The 23089-nt window shown below is 41.8% G+C and overlaps 2 protein-coding genes across 2 annotated transcripts; both read right to left on the bottom strand.

The window, feature by feature from the left end:
* Positions 1–535: 535 nt before the first annotated feature.
* On the bottom strand, positions 536–15072 carry nfe2l1a (nfe2 like bZIP transcription factor 1a). The gene is made up of 9 exons (XM_083931884.1): positions 15038–15072; positions 12115–12670; positions 11784–11972; positions 6517–6654; positions 5916–5984; positions 5684–5830; positions 5426–5576; positions 4217–4894; positions 536–4060 (listed from the first exon to the last, which is right to left on the bottom strand). The coding sequence occupies exons 2-9, from the start codon at positions 12394–12396 to the stop codon at positions 3075–3077; spliced, it is 2640 nt and encodes an 879-aa protein (XP_083788010.1). The 5' UTR covers positions 12397–12670; positions 15038–15072; the 3' UTR covers positions 536–3074.
* A 5296-nt stretch (positions 15073–20368) lies between these two features.
* Positions 20369–22455, bottom strand: praf2 (PRA1 domain family, member 2; the record flags this gene model as incomplete). The annotated part of the gene is made up of 3 exons (XM_083931768.1): positions 20369–20514; positions 20730–20947; positions 22277–22455. The coding sequence occupies 3 exons, from the start codon at positions 22453–22455 to the stop codon at positions 20375–20377; spliced, it is 537 nt and encodes a 178-aa protein (XP_083787894.1). The 3' UTR covers positions 20369–20374.
* Between the last annotated feature and the right edge of the window lie 634 nt (positions 22456–23089).

The raw sequence follows: 23089 nt of genomic DNA on the forward strand, positions 1-23089 counted from the left end.
AAGATTTATAATGTTATTTAATGAACAGAACCAATGTTTGCCTCTATTTTGAGCTGCCAGAGGCTCTTTTAACTTGCAAGAAGGCACATCCCATGCAGGCAAATGCGGATATGGCTGCTGTTAATGCAAGCAGGAACATTACAGGGATATACACTGTACTATGGAGACATAGACAAACCTATCAAAATAAATGAATATGCCATGAAACCAAAGATAATATTAAAAATAAATGTAGGCATTAATACAAGTGTGACCTGTGTATCCGTTTGAATTTGCTTATTTATTAATTATTTATTTAATTGACACAAGAGAGACAGAGAGGCAGAGAGGCAGAGGCCTTTTAACTGGGACGCAGCTCATGTCTTCATTTTTACTGTTATATTTAATGTTAATAGTGAATTAAAGTAAGCGCCCGCAAATGGATACATCTGACATCCCTCCTATATGCTTTTCTGACCGTGTAGACACCAGAGAAGGAACTCGATTGACTCCAGAGAAAATGTATTTCCTTTTTTCTTTTAATATTACAGAAAACAAGGTCCCACATCCTTGAATACAAGCAAGCACAAAATGTAAACATAACACAACACCAATAAAAGCTTGTTCCATCAGTGGTAAGGAAATGCATAAAGGTTATTATTGATCATCCAACTTAAAAGACAAACCGAATTTGATTGGTTTCATCCCACTACATTTCTTCGCCATTCAGAAATCTGCAAGACAGGCATACATGGGGAAATGGTTCTGAAGTGAAGCGTACTATGTGATACACTTAACACCAACGATTTCGTGCCCAAAAAATATCTAATAACATTACAAATTGAATGTGTTTGTTAGAGGTCTGACTTTTTATGTCAGCATGTTCCTCTTGCTGTATTAATTTTTGAGAAATGAAAAAATGTGCTGTGCCAATAACACACTAACTTATTAGTTGCATGACTTCCATAAAAACTACTACTTTCTCAACTCCAACCTAGAATACTGTAGATTTGTGTCAAATTTGGAAATGTTTCCTTCTTAGCAGCGGGATGTCAAACTGCAGACTTGTGTCATTTCTTGTACTAATAGTTAAAACAGAATATCCACAGAGTTCTGTTGGTCTGTCTTAGCTATGTGCTCAACCACAGGGCGACATCCTAACTTTTCACGAATCATCTTTAAGTCTGGGGAAACGTTGGAATCCAGAGTTACCTGTCTTTGACACATCAATCGAACAATAACTGCTTAACAACTTGAATTGACACACCCATGTCTCAAACATCTGCCAAGAGTGATAATAGGTTCTAATCCTGTGTTTTTATTCAGGTTGTGGGCGGGCCAGCCCTTGAGCTACGTTTGGAATAATAAAATAACATTTCCACAGCTTCACGGTCACATAGGTGTGTTGAAAATACATAAAAACAGGACACATGTTAAAGGCACAGGTAAAACTCCTTGACTATTGTGTTTTCAGAAAGTTCACAAGAAAGAAATGAATACAGGCCCCTTTTGGATCAATCCTTAGTCAGTGAATTATATGTAGAAAAGACTGCTTTAAAGGATTGCCTGGTGAGTTTCGGGGCCAGGTGTGCACAGCTCCGAGCGCCCTATCCACCCAATTTTAGCTTATAAAGGTTTTGCTGTCTGAGTCGTCGATGCCATCTAAATCAATCAAGTGGTAGGAGTGGCAATCGTAAGGGTGAGTTTCCAGGAAAACCGCCAGACTTAAAGTCTTGTACTATCTTGTATTCCAAGATGTCCAGCAAAGTGGCCAAGAAACAGAGTCGTTTAACATCCGTCCTGAGTGATCTGATCAGTGGAAAGCTCTGAATCCACCTCCACATGCATCTTGAGTGCCCACTTGTAATCAGATCTCAATTCCCCATTCTATAACTCTTATATAATTTCTGTTTGCATACAAAAAATAATGACAAGGCTGTGTCTCAGGAGGTAGAGAAGTAATATGCGGATCAGAAGGTCGTAATTTGATCCCTGGCGCTTGCAGTATATGTGTCTAAGTGTCCTTGGACAAGATAATGACCCCCATGTTCATCTGATGAGCAGGTGGCACTTTGTAAATGTTCCTGCACACTCATCTAACTGCCGGTTGCTCATAAAGAACAGTATTAAAATATAATAATACGGCTTGTTTTGATGAAAATGAGGTTGGCGCTCATTGTCGGCTTTGATACAATTAGAAAGAGTTGCCGTTTGTGTTTTAATAACATTTTTTCCTTTGAGTTATTGATCGGGGAAATTTGAAACCTTGATTGTCTATGCAACTTAACCAAAGTGTGTGTCTACTTTTCTCAACCACATGTCAGTGTGTGCGTAATATGTTCAGATTCCTGGCACATTTTGTTTGTACATTATTTAAAAAGAGCTACCTAGAGCTGGCATGCTCTGGTAGTCGTTGGTGACACGCCGGAAGCCTTAGTTTTCGTTGTATATATTGAGGTTTCTGTGTAATCCTGTATGGGATGGGTCATGGCCTAAAAATGAATTCATTTATAGCTCATAGTTCCGCTTAGAAGGCGGTCCTTCAATGTGGCCCAGGATGCATTCCTGTATACACTGAGAATACCGTGTGCGGCCCAGACCACCTTCAAATTTGATCTGAGCAATCGAATCTCCTCACTGTGTCCTGGGTGCATTCACACCTGTAGTCAGAGCTGTCCTCTTGTGATGCGATCACTCAGGGCGGATGTTAAAGCCAGGTCTGAACAGGGCCTGAATGCCACAGCCCACCTAGCTCAAGGGGGCATAATCACAACTGCCCTTCCTTGGTGGCCCAGAGTCATTGTAGCAGCGATATTAGCTGACAGCCAGGTTCCAGCCTACTATCAGCCTGATAGGTCTGTTCAGCTTAGTGTTTTCAAGCAGGACTGTGCATGAACTAGCATTTTTTGAAACGCTAGTCCCAGGTCATCTTCGTTAGTGCATGAGGATTTCATGGTACCTTCCATTCACACTAGATCAAGAATTCCTGTGTTCCTTCATTCACCACCACATCAGCATTTCCTGCTTTTTGTGGTTAGATCACACTCCTGTCCAAAACTTCTGAAGCCAGAATATGGCTTGTCTCGTCCATCCCCTCACTTCTTTTTGTCCCTCTGTTTCTTGCTTTTAGTCTGTGGCAGCGCTGCCTCTTGTTGGCGTGAAGCTACCCTGACGCTACCATTGGACTCAAAATGAAGCAGGTACTCCACAGCGCTCAATGGCATGCCCTCCTCATCCCTCAGTGTGGAAAAGACATCCTGGTACAACATGTCCAGTCTGCGCTTCATTTCCTGCAGGTTTCTCAGGGCTTCCTGTTTCTCTCTGAGCAGCCGTGAACGGTAGCGCCGCAAACCAGACACATTGTCTTTCAGTTCCAGCAGCACGTCCATTTTCCTCTTCCTGCAGTTCTGGGCAGCTATTTTGTTTTTGCCGCGACGGCGTATGTCCCTGACAAGTGTAAGCTGCTCTTCGCTGAGTTGGTAATTGGCCATTAAGTCATTAAACTCTTCCACTGGCAGATTAACAATCAGCTCATTGGAGAAAGGGATCTTCCGGGCTCGTGCACGCCGTTCATCTCGGCTCCACATTTTGGTCTCGGAGATGTGTCTGGAAGGGTAGTGGTAAGGCTTGGCGTTGTCATGTCGCGAGGAGGATTTGGTGTGTTTGGCGGGCATTTTTCCCACTGATGGAGAGGAGCCAGATGCCCATGGCTGGTTGTACGTGTGATCATGGCCAATATGCTCCAGCCAAGGAAAGCCATTACACAGCTTATGATCCCCATAGTTGGGAGGAAAGGGTTTCCTCATATCTTCAGGGTACACTCCTCCTACTGCCCCCATTTCATCCTCTTCCAGCTCCTCCTGCTTAATGGTCACCTCCATTTCCATATCTGAACCAACTAACCTTTCCTCAGCCTCTTCTATCTCGTCTTCGGAGAAGGGACTTCCCACAGCCGACACACAAGATGATGAGGAGGTTGAGGAAGAGATATAAGAGGAGGCTTCGGAAGCACATGGAGAGGCAGGACTGTGGCTGAAGTCCAGAGAAAGACCAGAGTCTGACTCCGCCTCATTCTCACCATCTAGGAGGAGGAAACAAGGAAAGGTCAAGGTAAATTCTATAGTTGTATGGCTAGTACTTGGATTCAGCTTTAGCATGCTCTTAAAAGAAAGGTGTATGGTTGCACATTTTCTATAGTTGCTATAGAAGAAGGTGTATTGCCACCCCATTGAATCACCTTGCTGATGTCTTCTTGGTTGACACTGATCTTCTGTGACCACCATGCCAGAGCCTGATTCGTCATCGTCTCTGCCAGTTTCCTTTTGGGCTATTTCACGGTCAAGGAAGCCCTCCTCTTCAAGCTTGGCTGCCATCTCAGGACTGAATCCTTCTTCCAGATCCAGATCCAGAAATCTCATCTCATCTAAGATGACCGCATCCTCTAAGAGGTCACTAAGTGGACTAGGGAAATCATCTTCATCATCGACATCTTCAGTGTCATCAAACAGAAAGACGCTGGAGCGAGATGCCATAAGGTCTTCAGTTATACCATTCCCCTCTGGAGATGGGGGGAAACTGGAAGTTGCCAAGTGACGCGAATGAAAGTTTACATCAAAGCTCGGAAGGTTTTCAGTGGCGGGAGCGTACTGCGAACACAGACTGCCATCCATGGTATCCACAAGACCTTGTGCTAGAATATTTATGTTGAAGGTACTTATGTTATCTTGTCCATTTTGTTCCATGCTGAAATCTTCTGAAGGATTTTCTGCAAGCAGATGTGTGTGGTCCGGAAGACTATGCGATGGCGAAGTGTCACTTGTGTTAAAGGTCGAACTGTGGTCATCCAACTCTGCACTGGGGGTTAGGGGAAGGAGGGCTGGCTCGAGCTCTGACTGCCTTGGAGGCCCCAACAAACCTAGAGACAAAGAGTGGACATATGTTAAGAATTGTAGGATATGCAACAGGGCCTTTGGTGCAGTCATTTATGGGACATTCAGGATATAAGTAAAACAACATCGTTACGGCTGCATGACCATTTTTGGACCATCTTTAACAGTTTGAAGGTAGTCACAAGTCATTAAAACATTTGGGGACTGTTTTGAAGAGCTTCTTAAGACAAATTCTCAACATACAGTCCAATTTATTTACAAAGCTTTCAACCACATTTTATTGTTGTTCAGCAGTTGCTAAATTCTCATGAAGATGGTTTTGATGTTATCATGTCCATCATCTCCATAACAATTGAACAACTCAATCCACTGAGGAGGGCTACAAGATATGGTCGAAGCTTCAGAAACAAGTAACTGGGCCTTGTGTTGAGAATTTACAGCTGATGTCTCCAATGTCAAGAGTCAGCCATCAAGCTCAAATTTTTGAGGTGTTGTTGAAGTGCAGAGAGACTGTCCATCAATTCTTACAACATATGTCAACTTCTGAATTGAATTACCATTCTGTAGGGGAGTCTCAATAAACACGACCTCCTGATCAGCCTCTGTTATGCCATTGTCATAGTCGTTACAGTTTTGGTGTAGAGCTTCAGACCCAACGGACTGAAGGGTCCCAGTTGCTCTTGAATTCATCATGTCAACAGCTGTGTTCTGGTGAGGGAAGATTGAGAAAAGATCTCACTTTATTGTGTCTCGGCTAACGCCTCTCCTGATTTCATCGTAAATGTAAATTTATCGACTCTCATTCTTCCAGTTACCTCAGGGTCCATGATATCCAACAGGTCCTGCCAGTGGAGCTCCAGGTCCAAGGAAGGGTTGCCAGAGGGGATGATATGGGACGGCAGGGGCTCCCTGCCTGGTGTTTGACGCTCTAGTTCTCCCCTTCTACCACCAACATCACATAACTGAGGGAAAAGCAGACAGTAAAAATGCTAAGTACTGTTCAAGGTAAAGAAGAACATCGAGCAGACTGATGAGAAGAGGCTGTACCTGTTGTTCTTCTGTGAAGGGAAATGTTTCCTCCAACAGCCTCAAACACTCCTGGAGGGAGGAAGAAGTCTGAAAGGAGAGAGAGGAAGACAAAGATGGGTTTAGAAAGAAAAGAAGACAAGTAGGTTGAGTTGCGTTTGACGTAACAGCAGTTTTGACCAGCTGGGTGATATCCTTGTGATTTTTCATTGGCTATGCTGGCATAATTGTTCTAGGGGTGGGGATGTTGATCCAAGTCTTTAGTTATGACTGAAATATCACAACAAGGATCATATGGACTGTTATAAAATTGTGGACAGACATTTACAGTCTACAGGGGATGATTCCCTGACTTTGACTTTAGTGCCACCAACAACTTGACACCTTTGGCTTTTAGTGAAATATCTGACACTTGACACTGTTCAACATAGTTTACAGTTAGACATACAATAAACCTGCAACGTCCTCAACCATGTTACTGAGATTGTGTGATAAGAAGACCGCTGCAATGGACGGGTCCCTGGAGATCTAACAACATCCAGGGCGAAGGTTAATTAGCCAGCGTAGAAGAGGCACAGGTCACGATGATATGATACTATATCGGATTCTAACTATGTCTTACCTGGTCTACTTCATTCTGAGTTAGCTCTCTGTTGTTAAGACTGCTTCCTCTTCCCTCTGTACGCCTGCCGAGTTGTTCCTCTTCCTCTCCTCTCTCCTCCAGAGCATCACTGTGATCAAGTATATGAGGCGTTTCTTCCTGGTTGCAGAGGAAAAACAAGGAAGAACAATCTCGTCAGAGTGGCAATTGTACAACATGGGAAAACATCTCGTGTGAAGTACTGCACAGTCTATATAGACAGGCCACCTTGCTATCCTAACACACTGGTTTCACTGGGTTTCATACGCTGTTATTTAGTAGAAAGATACGCCCAGGCAGGTTACAACACAGAAAATTAATTTCTCATTCTTATTTTGACTCTATGTTACCTTTATTTCTACCATAAGAATGGCTCAGAGATTTAAAAGAAACCACCAGTGAAGCAGTAAAGGCATCAGTATGCTAACCACTGGAGTACTTCTAGTCTTCTATACTGCCAGCCTTTATGTACTGAACGTAAAGGCTCCTGTTTTAGCCAGAGACAGACAGCCAGGCTTAGAATAGATTTAACATTCTCCTGACCTGCCCGGGGGCTTACAGACAAACCCAGAGACCCCCAACAGCTGGCTAGCAAGGACATGCATGTAGCTTTGAACATAAATGGGTCAGGCCTGTGCACATATCCCTTACTTCTTTACATGAGTACAACGGTGAGCCCAAGTTTGAAACATGCTGGAGTGAGAGGAGTCGAGAACAGTTCCAAGAACCAAGGGGCAACATGAAACTAGCTTGCAGGTTTCACAACAGTGAGCGTGGTCTAGACCTACTCCATATGGAAAATATCTTGAGGTAACTGTTGTTGTGATTTTGCTCTATAAATAGGATTGAAAAATTAAAAGTGAAATTGACTTGTATTATTGAGGTTTTTCTTATCTTTAATTATCAAAAATATCATGTTTACAATCTTTAAACGAACATCCCTATTATATACAGAAGACCTAAGAAGAAGAAAACAAGTCTGACTTGGTCCAAGAGGGTAAAATAACTCAAGATATACAGAAATAACTCAAATGAATGCCTAAATTAACTAAAATGAACACTAAACATGCTATGAAATGATTCTTTAAGCTCTGGTTCCACTGGGTTTTGAACCCAGGACTTCTACATTATTGAACCTTGCACACGTTATATTGACACTGTTTTGAAAAACAACAAACAACAAACAAAAAGAGTGTGTCGGCCCTGATCTTATCACTCCGCACAAGTAAGCATGGAGCTCAGTACAGCATATTTCTAGTACTACATGGCCAGTATATGAGCCAAACTATGATACTTGAAGTTATGTTAATAAACATCCGCTGGTCTACCAGATAAGAGTATTCACCCTGTGACAGTTAAAATCTCTACATTTCTGTGACTGCACGTTTGCTACAACATGTATACAGATGTGTTTTTATGGTTACTGTCCTGCTACAGGGTAGCGTAGATGGAAGCTGCATGTTAGCATGCATGTTACTGCTGAACATGGAAGTACATGCATATGTGTACATTTGTTTACTTGAATTCCTTTGCGTTTGTGTGTGTGTGTGTGTGTGTGTGTGTGTGTGTGTGTGTGTGTGTGTGTGTGTGTGTGTGTGTGTGTGTGTGTGTGTGTGTGTGTGTGTGTGTGTGTGTGTGTGTGTGTGTGTGTGTGTGTGTGTGTGTGTGTGTGTGTGTGTGTGTGTGTGTGTGTGTGTGTGTGTGTGATGCAGTAAACAGGAGGGATTGCAAAACTAAGAGGTGAAAATGTGTGTCAGGACGCAATCGGCAAGCTATCAGGTTTCAAAACAAGGTCGGTCACAAGCTAATAAAGTGTTGTTGTGTGTGTGTGTGTGTGTGTGTGTGTGTGTGTGTGTGTGTGTGTGTGTGTGTGTGTGTGTGTGTGTGTGTGTGTGTGTGTGTGTGTGTGTGTGTGTGTGTGTGTGTGTGAGAATCTATTTATATATTATACAGGTTATACAGCCTCTGGTGTGTATGTTAAAGAGAAGAAAGGTAACCATCTCTAATGTTCTCTCTGAATTTTATTGTTTGCCAGAATAATATTTTCTTGCGTCCCTAGATCTGGTTATATTTGAAATCAACAACGCTCTACCGCACCGTTGTGACAAAAAGAGAGCTGAGCCGGAAGGCAAAGCTCTCGATCTACCGGTCAATCTGCGTTCCTAGACTCACCTATGGTCATGAAAGCTGGGTGATGACCGAAAGAACGAGGTCGCGGGTACAAGCGGCCGAAATGGGTTTTCTCAGGAGGATGGCTGGAGTCTCCCTTAGAGAGAGGGGGAGAAGTTCAGCATCCGTGAGGAACTCGGAGTAGAGCCGCTGCTCCTTTGCGTTGAAAGGAGCCAGTTGAGGTGGTTCAGGATCATCTAGTAAGGATGAACCCTGGGCGCCTCCCTAGGGAGGTGTTCCAGGCACGTCCAGCTGGGAGGAGGCCTCGGGGAAGACCCAGGACTAGGTGGAGAGATTATATCTCCACACTGGCCTGGGAACGCCTCAGGATCCCCCAGTTAGAGCTGGTTAATGTGGCCCGGGAAAGGGAAGTTTGGGGTCCCCTGCTAAAGCTGCTGCCCCCGCGACCCGACCCCGGATAAACGGATGAAGATGAGATGAGATGAGATGAGATGAAATATTCTTTCAAAAGCAAAAGTGTTAGCCTATTTGAACCTGCCTTAAAAGATGATGGTGCATACTCAAACGTTAGATTTTCTCCTTAACCCCAAAATCTTGCGTTCAAACCGAGTGGCAGTTTGTGTGAATGGTTTATTTTGTCATGGTTCGGTTGACCTTTTATTATTATGATTCCCATCCTCCCCGCTCCTGTTGACTGTTTTTGCCTGTTCTGTCCCAGCCACGTGATGAATAGTGAAATGTACTCCCATCCCACGGGAATCCTGTGACTTTCTATTTGGGAGCTTTGATTCGTCACAGTGTAATTTGTGTGATCCTACATGAAAGGATGGAACTATTTGGTCGGTTGTAATAACGATGAATCATGATGATCTCAATGCTTATAAAGGACAAAATGCATCTTCTCTTCATCGATCTGCAGAAACATTTACACGTATCTCCCGAGAATCGTTCCTGCCAAATATAAATCCTGCTTTAGTCATTTCTGCTCAGCCCTGTGCACTGCGTTTGGGGGCTTGAGTGGCCCCTTTCGGACATCCCCTGTGATGAAGTGCTACAGGTTATTTTCAGTTTCAACGTGTTTGTCATGTCAGCCAGGTAATGTATGTGCTTAGTCAGTCTTATGGGCCAAAGCTTGACCAGGCATGTCTGAGGTGTTGCCATTAATAAACGGACCTCACAGTATACACTAAGTTCATGCAGGCCAGAGCATGGAGTCTGTGCCGCCACGCAGTTTAGAAGATCATGTTATCTGACTCAAAGATATAGTTTAACATTTTAGAAAATGACTGATGCCACTCTTCTGGCTTTGTGTTACATCAAACGCTGGGAGCCAGCCAAGAATGTGATGAGCTTAGATCAGCATAAGAACAGACTAACCTTTGTACAGTACACTTGACGTGAACGGATACTTCAGGTGCCTTTAAAGCAGTAAAAGTAATTCTTGTTAACTTCTAAAGGGGAAAAAGCTCTGAAAACTACACCTGACATGCTTAAGTTGTTGCGGCAAACATTTAAGCAATGAGTTCTCTAAGTTTACATTCAATTCAATTCAATGTTATTTATAGTGCCAAATCATAACAGAAGTTATCTCAGGACACTTTACAGAGTAGGTGAAGACCACACTCTATGATAAAAATAGACCCAACAATTCCCCCGTAGAGTACGGTGGCAACGAAAACCTTCCCTATAACAGACAGGAACGTCAGACAGACCCAGCTCTGTGGAGGACGCACATCTGTCTGCACCGGTTGGGGAGGAAGAAAAGGAGAGAGAAAGAGAGAAAAGACGGACAGATGGACAGAGAGACACAAAGACAGAGACAGACACACTAACAGTAACTATAATAATATCTATAGTAATGTGAATATGACTTATATGTTATGGCAGTTAATACAGCAGAACAGTAGAAACAAGCACAGCTAAGGTGATAGATCATAATAGCAGCAGGAAGCGTCATGCAGGACCACGGCATTGAGCAGACATGTAGCAACATTAGCATTAATTTACAGTTGTGTTTCCGGCCATTATATATATATATAGTACACAAAAGTTAAACGTAATGATAGCTATTTTGAAGTGCCCTTTTTAGATTGTCTGGTGGATAAACTTTTAATCAAGCACAAAACGTAAAGGTTTACTAGTCATACGTTTTGTAGACTTAAATTACAGTATAGTACTTTTTGACCTGGGTCAACCAGCGGTAACCAGGTAACTGAGGTTGTATGTGTGTTTATTTAAAAGGTGTGTTGTCTCCAGCAGGGTGTTCCTCGCTGTATTTCAACAGTAGTCGTTGTATTGCCTCATTTTGCTGCCGGGCTCATCTGTGGTGACGTTTCCTGGTGACTCATCCACTTCTGACTCATCATCTCACATGACATAACGCTCCGTTTGGTGACAGTCAAAACAAAAACAGCACTTTTGCCCACATCACTAATTTATAGGCTACAATTTTATATATAAACATATCTTTATACTGTTACTTCTGTGGCTTTACGGGTAGGTCAGGAGTCTTCTAAAAAGACTTTAAGAGTGTTTTACAGACTGCTGTTCAGCTGTTTCCTGGGTCCAGACCTTAGAATCCGTCCACTCTACGGAGCTGTCTTATATCAGGCTAGTCCAGATGTGAAAACCAAATGATTTTGGCTTCTAGAAGCAACACTTTTTAAATGTTTGTATCTGTTCCTGTTTTGCATGTGAGCTGAGCAAAACACTGCAGTTACAGAACATGAGTCTTTAGTCTCTCGCAGCAGTTGGGAAACCAGTCAAACTGTGCATGAACAAGCGTTTTTGCTCTACATCTCACAGGGTCAAAGGTCAACAGAGATCTAAATTTAACATAACCATGTTAACCCTTGTACCTGGACTGAACTCTGAGTACTTATTTGACCTATAGTAACAAAACCATTTAAAATTCATAGAAAAACATGCTTCTGGCCAGAGCTTTGTGGTTGACTTTTGGGAGTTAGACTAAATATGCTCCAAGATGTATATTAAATGAAAGGTTCCTATATTTCTTACATGTGATCGTAGTTTAAGTCTGAAGATTCTTGACCGATACTCAAGAACAAGCTAGTACAGATCCTAAATGTTCTTAAACAGTGTGAATCAAAGAGCCATACCTCTTTAGCCTCCTCTTCTTCTTCCTGCAGAACACCAAGTCCGGCTCTGGGTTCCACAGGCGGGGCAGTTCGGTCTCTTTCTACCCTAGCAGGTGCCCTCTCCAGTTGGGACGACTGATCTGGATAGCCCATGGGGAGAGGCTCAGGCTCCCGTTGGACGAGCCATGTCTCCAATTCTGCACGAGGAATCTGTGGAGAAAGATATGAAGAATCTCTGTTAAATACTGTACATGTATAGAAAAATAGAATTTAAGACATTATTAAAGTACCATATAATTCTACTTCCATCTCAATGGGACCATATAGAGAAAGCTGGAACATGTTTTCTCACCTGTAGTCTGTCCAGAGAGCTGACCCAGCCCAGCAGCCTTCGCGTCGTGAAGAACCCATCCAGGTCCACGCTCTTGGGGTGCAGGTCGTGGCCATCTTCCGGGCGGTTGCGGAGGTTGTGGAACTGCGTCTGGGTCAGCGCCGAGGTGGGACCCAGGATCATCTCATGCAAGGAGGGAGGCAGGTAGGGCTCCAGTCCCACGTCAACCCTCACTCCACACAGGCTGAGCAGGATGGCCATCTGGATAAGGCCCTCCGTGAAGTATTTCTTTAGGTACAGCATGGTCTCTTTGGTACGTCAGAGGACGTTCAAAGGGTCCAGCCGAGTCACCACCCCAATGAGTGTCTCTTCTGTCTTTATGTTCTTCAGCAAAGTGACCTCCCTGTGGAAGAAGAGTGGCCCTCTGGGTCCCGTAATAAAAAAATGGCCTTTGTACTCTAGCTGCTCAGTGTCCAGGTGTCCACAAAGAAACTCTTTCATCAGGACTGAGCTATCTAGATATAAAGCTTCATCCAAAACCTACTGCTCTTCATGGAAACTTCACAGACGTTTCTTCCTGTGAATAAAGAAAATAGAGGACTTACTACACAGGACACATATTACACAAGTTATAGGTATATCATGTTTAGTGTTAATGTGAATGGTATTGCTGAAATTAACTGTGACAACTATTTCACCCTAAACTACTGCTTCAACTACTGCTACTACAGCTTCTATTATTCATTTTTCAACACTATATAACTATAATAATTATATAAATAATAATCTGACTTGACTGCTTGCCTTGGGTTTGCATACTGCTCCCTACTTTAAGAATTGTTGCATCTGTGAGTTGCATTCTAGCAGTTCTTCAAAATAAAAGTCCTCTTGCACATCCCCCCTGGATCTGCCCCCATGCTAGAGATAACTACAGTTATCTAAACTAATCTTCCATTGTCAGTGCAGCCGGACTAGCAGAGAGGCAGCCGTTAAGAGGTTTGACAGTTTCTGTCAGGAGATAAACACAGTATCTCCACCCTCTCTCAGTAACTTCGACCGGCTTCTAGAAAGGGTTTGGTAACCACCTGCCCGCCCCACACTGCCTGGGTTATGATGTAATAACCAGTGTTTGTCTGGAAAACCCCTCTCCGAGTCTCCTCCCTCCCTTCCTTCATGCGGTAACCTGTGTACAGAAGCTGCAGTGGAACAGCTGACTGGAACTTTTTCAGCACCACCCTCAGGGCCAGGCATATTAAAAAAATTACTATCCAGAATAGTTCAGTGTAGTGTACTGTATCCTCTTATACATGATGTAGTCAAATATAATCTTGTACTGTGTGGGCTCGAGGGAACTAACACAATGGTGGGTAAGTGCTACATATAATAAGTCTTCTTATCCTACAGCTTATTGGCTTGTTCAATTCTTAAAGGGGTAGTTAGATATTTTGAAGTGCATCCTTATTCAGTGTATTACATAGATGGCGGCTGGCAAACTCAAAGTTTGGAGAAACTATATTTAGAATATTCTCACAGTTTTATTTTGCTATCAGAAAACCTAGTTTAAGTTTACATGGTGGGGACTCAAGCCATTCTCATTGCTCTCGTCAAAGCCACCAGACAAAGTGGCAAGTAAACGGTAATTTTACCACTCACAATGCATTGTAGTGTAACTGACCAAGACGGATCAAGGCAGCGGTAGTCCAACAATTGTGTTCTGTGAGATAAGCGGCTGAAATGGGTTTTCTCAGAAGGGTGGCTGGTGTCTCCCTTAGAGATAAGGGGAGTAGTTCAGCCATCCATGAGGAACTCGGAGTAGAGCCCGACCCGACTCCGGATAAGCGGTTGAAGATGAGATGAGATGACACGAGATAAAATTATGCTTGTTTTTTAATGGAGTCTGGTGGCTTTGACGAGAGCATAGATAACGGCTTCAGTTCCTCAATATAATCTTAATCTGCGGGGCTGTCTGACGTAAAGGTAAGGCTGCATAGCTTTTTTTGTTTTTTTATCACGGTTCATGCAGCCAGTTTTAGATATTGTGTACTCTCCTTGGTAGATTAGTAGTATATTACTGCATAATCAGAATCAGAAATACTTTAATAATCCCAGGAGGAAATTGTTTTGTATGTTTTATATGAAACAAGTTATTAAAGCTGTCAGAAAAATGAAGTGCAGGAAATGAACAATATTTCCCTCTGAATTGTAGAAGTAGAAGAAGCAGAAGTCGCAAATAATTAGGCACAATTACATGTACAAGAATGCCAAAGTTCTCCTGAAGTAGTACTTGAGTAAATGTACTTAGTTCCACTACTGTGACATGATGTGTTTCATATTTAAAATCGTATTTATTTAAATGAATTAAAGATAAGTGGGGTAAAAGTACAGTATGTCCCTTTGAATTGCAGTGGAGTTGAAGTACAGTAGCATACAAACACAATACTGGAGTGAAGTACAAGTATCACAAGTGTGGGGGCTGCAATACATTCCACCACTAGTGGTCAAGTGCTGTGATACAGGACCATGTCCTTGCATTGATATTAGTGGAGCTGAATGTCCTGTATTATTGTCTGGTGATCATGTTCCCTGATGTTCTGAACATGAAGGAGGAGGTTTGGCTGTGGGTGAGCCGGAGCAACAGGTTACACAATGTTTTCATCCTGCTGAACTGATAATATGACAGAGCAGCTCCACAAATATCCCAATCACAAACACCGCGACGCACTACTGACAGTAAACATATCACTGTGGACTCACAGGCAAACACAGATGGGTTCTTATTATAGGAGCATTACAGGGATATCACAGTGGTTCAACTCGCGATCACACACTCAAATCACTATTGAACTCAACACAAGGAACGTGTATTATTATAATAATGATATAGTCAAACCCTATTAATACTTAGTAACAGGCTACTATAATGATATAAATCAGAGTGTCTTACCGGTTCAGCAGAGAGTCGCACTGTCCCGGCTTCAGTCAGTCTGAGAGCGCTGTGAGAGGGTGGACCTACTTATAGACACACCCACAGCTGACGTCACATCACTCCTCCCTGGAAACTTAAAAAAGCACCAACAACTGTGTGTGTGTGTGTGTGTGTGTGTGTGTGTGCGTGCGTGCGTGTGTGTGTGTGTGTGTGTGTGTGTGTGTTGGGAATGGTTGTAACACTTTCAATTTCTCCTAACAGGAATGATTCCCCATGAAAGGAGGTAGCATCCTGTGAAAGACACAGCCAGGTCTATAAGGAAAGGGAAAGTCCTTTTTACTGCTTCATTTATTTTTGGGATGGCGGTACCTGCCTCAGTTAAATGCATGACACTTCAATGATGTTGATGATTGATGATTATGTGTCTATGTAGATACTTTTCATAAAAGTTGTTAGTGCTGATGTTTTAGCTGTAAGCTGTAAGATGAGCTGGTTCATACAAGTCTGGGTTAGTTGTAACAACACAATGTTACCTACCCTAAGCAAAACTGTATTTATATTTATATATATGTTTCTTTGGCTTTCAGTATGCTTAGGTTTTAAAGGAGAGAGAGTGACGGGGGTCTCTTCTCTCTAATAGAGTTGTTGGGTCTATGTAAATCATAAATAAGTCATAGAGTGTGGTCTATGCCTACTCTGTAAAGTGCCCTGAGATAACTTTTGTTATGATTTGGCACTATAAATAAAATTGAAGAAGAATTCCTTTATTAGTCCCGCGAATGGGGAAATTCAATTTTCACTCTATAATTTTTTCATTTTACACACACACACAGGCCCGAAATACACACACATGCTCAGACAGGACCTATATACATGCAACCAATGGAGAGATGTTAGAGCGAGGGGGCTACCAGTGACCGGCGCCCTGAGCAGTTGGGGGTTCAGTGCCTTGCTCAACAGCACCTCGGCAGTGCCCAGGAGATGAACTGGCACCTCTCCAGCCACCAGTCCACACTCCATTCATGGTCCACACAGGGACTCGAACCAGCAACCCTCCGGTTCCCAGCCCCCTATGGACTGAGCTACTACTGCCTCGAATTGAATGTGTGTGTGTGTGTGTGCATCACTTGTCGTTAACCCCTGCAGTTTGCTCAAACTGTCTCCCACAGACATTTAAGAGAGTTTGAATTACTTCATATGCTTAATAATAATAAAAACACTTTTATATACACGTAATCTCTGGGAATATAAACTGGAAACAGCTATCAAAGTGTAGACACGCTGAGCGATAAAATACAACAGTTCCTCTTCTTGTTTCCACATTACGACTTAAAGCTCACGAACACTCCGAAGTCCGGAGACCCCAACTCGGGAAGTGGGACCATGTGTAGGCTTGTTCTTGCAATCTGGCTTTAGATAGAGAGATAGTCCATTTACAGTACATTGCAGAACAGCATTCTTGTTTTATTTAGAAAACACGTTTTAAATACATTTAATAACCAGCTTTTGGCAAAACAGTCAAAGACACGAGACGTGGTGTTGGTGAGTCAAAATTCAAACACCAGCTGAATGGACGGCGACGAGGAGCGTTCAGAATCATCACCTGAAAAATGAGTTAAAAGTGCACGCTCACACAAGTTTACGTTCTAGTAATCCAGCGCATCGTTATGAGTTAAAAGGTAGAGCAAAAGCGTTTCTTTCTGTTAAGATTTACGTGATTTTCTTGACATTTTAGTGATGCGGGGTCACGTATTCAAGCCACGTTTCGTGTTTTGCTCTGGACCAGCTAAAGGTCTACAACACAACTGTTCAAGGCAACTATCAAAGCTACAATGGCACATGTACAATAAGACAATGGGCTATTTGTTTCTGCAAGCAACTGATGCTAACAGTTGCTTGCTTGCTTTCAATAGTCAACAATATGCTTAATAATCAAAAATAATTCACACGTAAGAAAAACAACAGCTGGCCTCCTCTGCATCATAATAAATGCTTTGGTCAGAATGAAATGTTATAGTGACAGAAGCTTCCCAAACATGGATCAGGCTGTATCCGTCTGTGAAAGCATCCAAGGAATGAAAATCAAACAGAAGGCAGGATGCAGAGGTAGGTTACCACATACAGATGTTCACATCACTTTCCCATGTCTTTATACCAGGTTTACACAAAGCAACACAATGCACAGTCCCAACAACAGGCAGCGAGTCAAATACCTTCATTAAGCGTTTCATGTACAAAATTATAAAACTGCTGAAAAACCCTTTTTTTTTACAAATTAGTGTTTTCTAAATGTTCGTTAGCTCATAAGAACAGAAGGTTTCTCTTTCTCCAAAAAACAGCTGTCCTACATCATGTCTACAGAGCAGGGAGCCAACCATGTACTGTACAGTATATTACAATTCTGGACAACCTTGTTTCATGTAAACACTGAAATGTTAAGGTTTATGGAATGGAGGTGAAGGGTTAAATCCCATTTTCACACTGGTTTGGTTGGTGGTGATTGTAGACTTTTAAGACACTTTATTATACATGAATAGTAAGGAAATAACAAGGCTACAAGTCATCAGCCATGCTAGGGGGTAAATGCTAATGTCAGAATGCTAACATTGATCTAGTCTATCTATGTCCATTTGCATCTGGATCTAGATTTTATGCCACTTTGCGATGAATCAGTTTTTTTGCTACTCATCCCACAAATTTTGACCAACCATCACCGAACTTGTTACAGAACATCTCTTGACCAAGCTGGAGAAAAGTTACTTCTTCAGATTTTTGGTGTTTATTACAGTTTTGCTATAACTAGCCCTAAGTGTTTGTCTACGATGTGGGCAGGGCTTATACTACAAAACATGTCATATATCCTGAACGCATTGTATTATTGCAACCACACTTGGTGGACGTGTAGATATTATGTTTAAGTGGCCATAGAACAATTGGTGCCATTTGTCCAATTGATGGCACTGTAGCAGCATCGTCTTACTCTAAACAAAAGAATTTCTGTCTGTCTGTGTTTGAATGTATGTATGACTGTCCTCCGCGTATCTCACGCACCAATAATCCGATCAACTTCACACTTGGCAGGTGTGTTGCTGAGGACCCAATGGAGTGCATTTATCAATGTGAAGTTGACTGGATGAGCCATTCTCAAGAACACTGCAAGCAGCATTTCTGGTGGCAAATCAGCTCTAGTGGGCACTATACCAGTACTCAAAATGGCAATGATAACATGGTGATCATCAGCAGCTAATGTACAGTATGTTCAACATATCAGTTCAGCATTTTAGCTTGTAGATAGCATGATCTGATGAGTATGCTATAAATATTTTGTCAGGCAATCTAGTAGATGTTGAAGTATTTCATTGGATAATGGAAAAAACTTGGACTAAATTGCTAGCATGGCTAAAAAAAGGCAAAATTACAAACCACGAGTGTTGGAAAATCGACCAAAAAACTCTGTTGGTTAGTGGTTATCATGGTATCAAAGATTTAAGTCAATGAAATGTTAAATTGAAAGTTATTTGTTTGCTCCAAGAGCTTCTCCCAGTTGCAGTGGGCCGTTCTGTGGGTGAAGCCTTTTATTCTGGATAAATACAGGCTTAGAAATGTGGCAACTGAAATGATTCATTTGTTTCCTTCAAGCATCTGCTCCTTTTGGTCCTGAGGAGCTTATTTGTTCTTCATATAAAACCTCCCATTTTCTTCTAACTTCTAAACATTTAAGCATTTCAGTAACTTTTCAATGCAACATAAAGTCAACTAAAGGCTGGAGTCTGGCTCACCCATGTCTGCGCTGCTGAACATCTTCATCTTAACCATCACTGGATCACTAACATATACAAATAGATTCGTCTTTAGATGAGATGAAGAGTATTGGACTAGATGATTTCAAATGCTGTTGGGTGATTTTAGTGCTAAAATACTGAAATGGCTGATAAAAAATCATCCTTTACAACCTAAAGGGATAGTTTGGATTTTGTGAAAGTGTGGTTGTTACCTGAAAAACAAAAAAAAAATCCCTATTTGAGGGAAGTAGCTATAACACATACTGTACAAGTGCAGCGGTCTGTAGCAATAATGGATTGGCTAATTGTTGCACTTGTTATTTTGCTATATAATTTACACTATGGATATATTGCCTTGCATGAAGAATATCCTGGTTCTCTTTACATTTGCTATGCTGAGAATAAAAAGCATAATTAGTACGTCTACAACTACCATGGTAGAGTATCAATACTTTGGTTTTCCTGTTGTGCATATGAAGTGTACGGAGACCCTGGAGGGGGCCACATTGCAGGAATGAAATAATGCTGAGCAAATCAGGCAACTGTGTATTAGGGCCACCATGTGGGGGGTGGGGGTGAAAATTATTTGAGAAAAGTGTTATAATGTTACGAAACTAAAGTTGGGGGGAAATAATTATATTTTGACCATAAATAACTTTAGAGTTGTAATTTTCTGAGGAAAAGTAATAGTATAAGCATCAGCTCGACCTCAGTTTGTACATTAACGACAAATCCTCCATGGACCCTAAAGTAAGTCACGGTGTTTCACAAGGTTCTGTGCTTGGGCCAATTACATTCACCTTATATATGCTTCCTAAGGGCAGAAGAAACCAATCAGACAGCTAAACGTCAAGTGTGGATTAAGGACATAAAAAGCAATTTCCTGATGATAAACTCATACAAAAGTTACAGTACTTGGCCTAAGACTTATGTCAATGAGAGACGTGGATGGCCTTAAGTTATAGTTGTTTTTACATCACTTCATTTTCAAAGTGCTTATTGCTAGGATACTGAATCGTGTTTTGAAGCATCGGCTGGAGCACAAAACATATTACTTCATCTCGTAAAAATTAGAACTTTGTTCTCAAAACCCTGACGGTTTCTCTCATTATCATGTTATCACCGCCATAGCTCCACAATAATTGAGACGGGGTGCAGATCAATGTTCAGATAAGAGTACGTTGCGAGTCTACCATCCAGGCTCAATGTGAATATGCCCAGAATATGGCTACGACAATGCATATTTATATTAAACAGAAATGTATCCAATCAAAATAAATGAAACAAAACAATGTGTGTTAAAAGTGCAAAAGCAGATGAGGGATGATGTGCTCATGTGCTTGTTATGACGATGTCTATGCTCCCATTGGACCACAGAATAAGTGTGTTCCTTCACTATTGACTTACGATTAGTTCTTTTTAACCTCTTGGTTCCTGGCTCTTTTTTTCTACTTATTTTTTCTTTTGAGTCTTACTTTTCCCTGCAGCATTTCTCTCCTTCACATCCATTTCTCTTACCAATTCCCTCCCAAACAATCCCCCACCCCTGCTAATCTGCTTTTCCTCTTCCTCTCTAGGATCCAGCCTCCTGTTCCTGTCCCAGAGCCTCTAACAGGAGTCCCATGGGTGTCCTCTTCAGACCGATGCTCTCCAGTTTGTTCTCCAACTTGTTCTTCAGGTTGCGCAGCCTCACCGAGGCATGGACCAGAACCACTGTGAAGAAGCGAGAGTTCAAAAATGTTAACTGAGCTGACACAGGTTATAAAAAAAGTGCCCAAAACTAGTGTCTTCAAACAAGAAGGTAAATTTTATTTCATGCTTTGGTGTGCCTTTCCAGTATGTATATGTAGTGTGTGTGTGTGTGTGTGTGTGTGTGTGTGTGTGTGTGTGTGTGTGTGTGTGTGTGTGTGTGTGTATTCCTGTCTTACTCAGTATAGGGAAGGCTATCCCAAACAGGAACACGGCCACACCTCCCAGCACTGATATGAAGAAGTAACTGGCCAAAAGAATGGCAAACACAGAGACAGATGGGTGGTTTCTACGGAAACGACGAACGGGAGCTTGGTTCTCGGCAACCCAGACGAAGCCCAAGAATATCAGGGTGACCACAATCGCCCCGACAAGCAACTGGAAGGGCCGGAAATACCTGTAAGACAGTACAAATTTTGTATGTACCGTTGCATGCTGTATGTATACAACTGGGACATAATACTTCTGCATAACATTGCGACTTGAACTTTGAACCTCTTGCTCATATAGTCTGTACACAGAATAGCCAGTAAAACATGCTAAGGTAAATTTGGAGGAGGAAGTGTCACGGTTTGGGGGATGTTTTCTGCAGCAGGAGTTGGGCCTCTTGTTCAGCTACATGGCAGGGTGAATGAAAATGTTTACGTGAACTCCTTCAGCAACATCCAACACATTCATTGCACTTGTCTCCAAATCAATCCCTAACAAAGTAATGTCTAAGAAACACACTACAGTTACTGAACTGTGGGAGAGACTGAAGAAGAATGGACCAAGATCAAACCAGAGCAGTGTGAGAAACTAGTGATGTCCTGTGGGCGCAGATGTGCTGAAGTCATTCAAAGCTGTGGCCTCTACACTTCCTGTTCATTTTTAATCCTATAAACCGAAGAAAACAATGTTGAAATCTTCTCTTCTGACACAATGGTTTGTTCTCTAATTTTGCTCACTGTTCTTTACACAAAATAAAGGTTTTTGTTGAAGTGCCTTGGTTATTTAAAAAAAACCTGCTAGTACAGCAGTGGTATAACCACAGTGGATATCCTATCAAATTCTGAACAATAAAAAAATAACAGCATTTCAGAATAAATCATGTATTTATATTTTTTTCTCTAATTTTGATCTGCAGTGTACATTTTACTGGACCTCATTTATCTGATAACTTTAGCTACTTTGCAGATTCAGATTATTGATTAAGCCCCTCCTCCTCGGCTGCAACAACAGTGATGAAGACATTATCGATCAAACATTAGAACACATATATTACTCTGCAGTTATGTAATTGATCTTATAATTTAGGTAAAAATGTGTAGGATTTGTACTTGTAACAGAGTATTTTTACACTGGGGCATCATATTGGTACTTCGTCCACCTCTGTCTAACAGAAACTCAGCAGTTTGCTCTACAGAGAGGAGAGTAAACATGTATGAACCATCATTCTCAGAAAGAAATATACATCTCCATAAAGAGCAAACATTTTACATTCAGTAGTCAACTCAACGGCATGTGCACGTGACTTGTCATGTTCAATGACAATGCTGTTGCAAAACACTGTAGGAAAAAAATCCTCTAAATTACAGTGTTTACTACAGTGAGGGAGAGAGAGGGGGGGAGAGAGAGAGAGAGAGAGAGAGAGAGAGAGAGAGAGAGAGAGAGAGAGAGAGAGAGAGAGAGAGAGAGAGAGAGAGAGAGAGAGAGAGAGGCCACCCGTCAGAATAATGTGACTCACCCCACCGTGAGCAGCAGCCCCAGCGCGGACAGGAGGTAGTTGCTCTGGTAGTACAGCAGGTTGTTGATGATGCGGTTGTTCCAGCGGTCCATGTCGCGCACGTCGGGCAGGGCGAACCGAGCCGAGCCCAGGAGAAAATCATCCAAGCTCCGGAGGGGTGGCGACTGCACGCCTGCCATCTTTTCTCAACGAGTATAAACTGCATTTCCCAGAATGCAACGCGAGGGAAGCGTGGACATGGAAAAAAGAAAGGGGCGTGTGTCGCTTGTCCAGTTTCTGGCGAGGCGCGTGCCCGAGAACCGAGAATGCGCTTTCGGTCCCGAAGCAAGATTAGTGAAATATTTGAACCATTGGCTCATAATATTACTCATTTTTATTATAGTGAATAAATGATAGAAAGAATGAATACATCATCTAATTTAATATTTAAAAAATATGGAGGTAGAATTGCCTCAAAAGGATTAATACATATCTAAATGATATATATATATATACATATATATATATATATGCACAGATTTATAAATAAACTAATACAAATATACAAATACAAAAAAGGTGACATACAAATAAATAAACTAATTTGTATAAATAAACGTGTTTTCTCTTACAAATGTGTTTGTTTGTTTGTATGTCACGTGTATATTTGTATTAGTTGATGTATAAATCTGTGCATCTTTATATATTTCATTTAGATTTGTATTCATCTTTTTGAGACAATTCTACCTCCATAAGAAATACATAAATAAATAAACAAACGGATAGATGAATGAAGGAACAAACAGTTTTACTAGAAAAATATATAGATAAATA

Source organism: Echiichthys vipera (assembly GCF_963691815.1).
Source record: "Echiichthys vipera genome assembly, chromosome: 17".
In the NCBI taxonomy this organism is placed as follows: Eukaryota; Metazoa; Chordata; class Actinopteri; order Perciformes; family Trachinidae; genus Echiichthys; species Echiichthys vipera.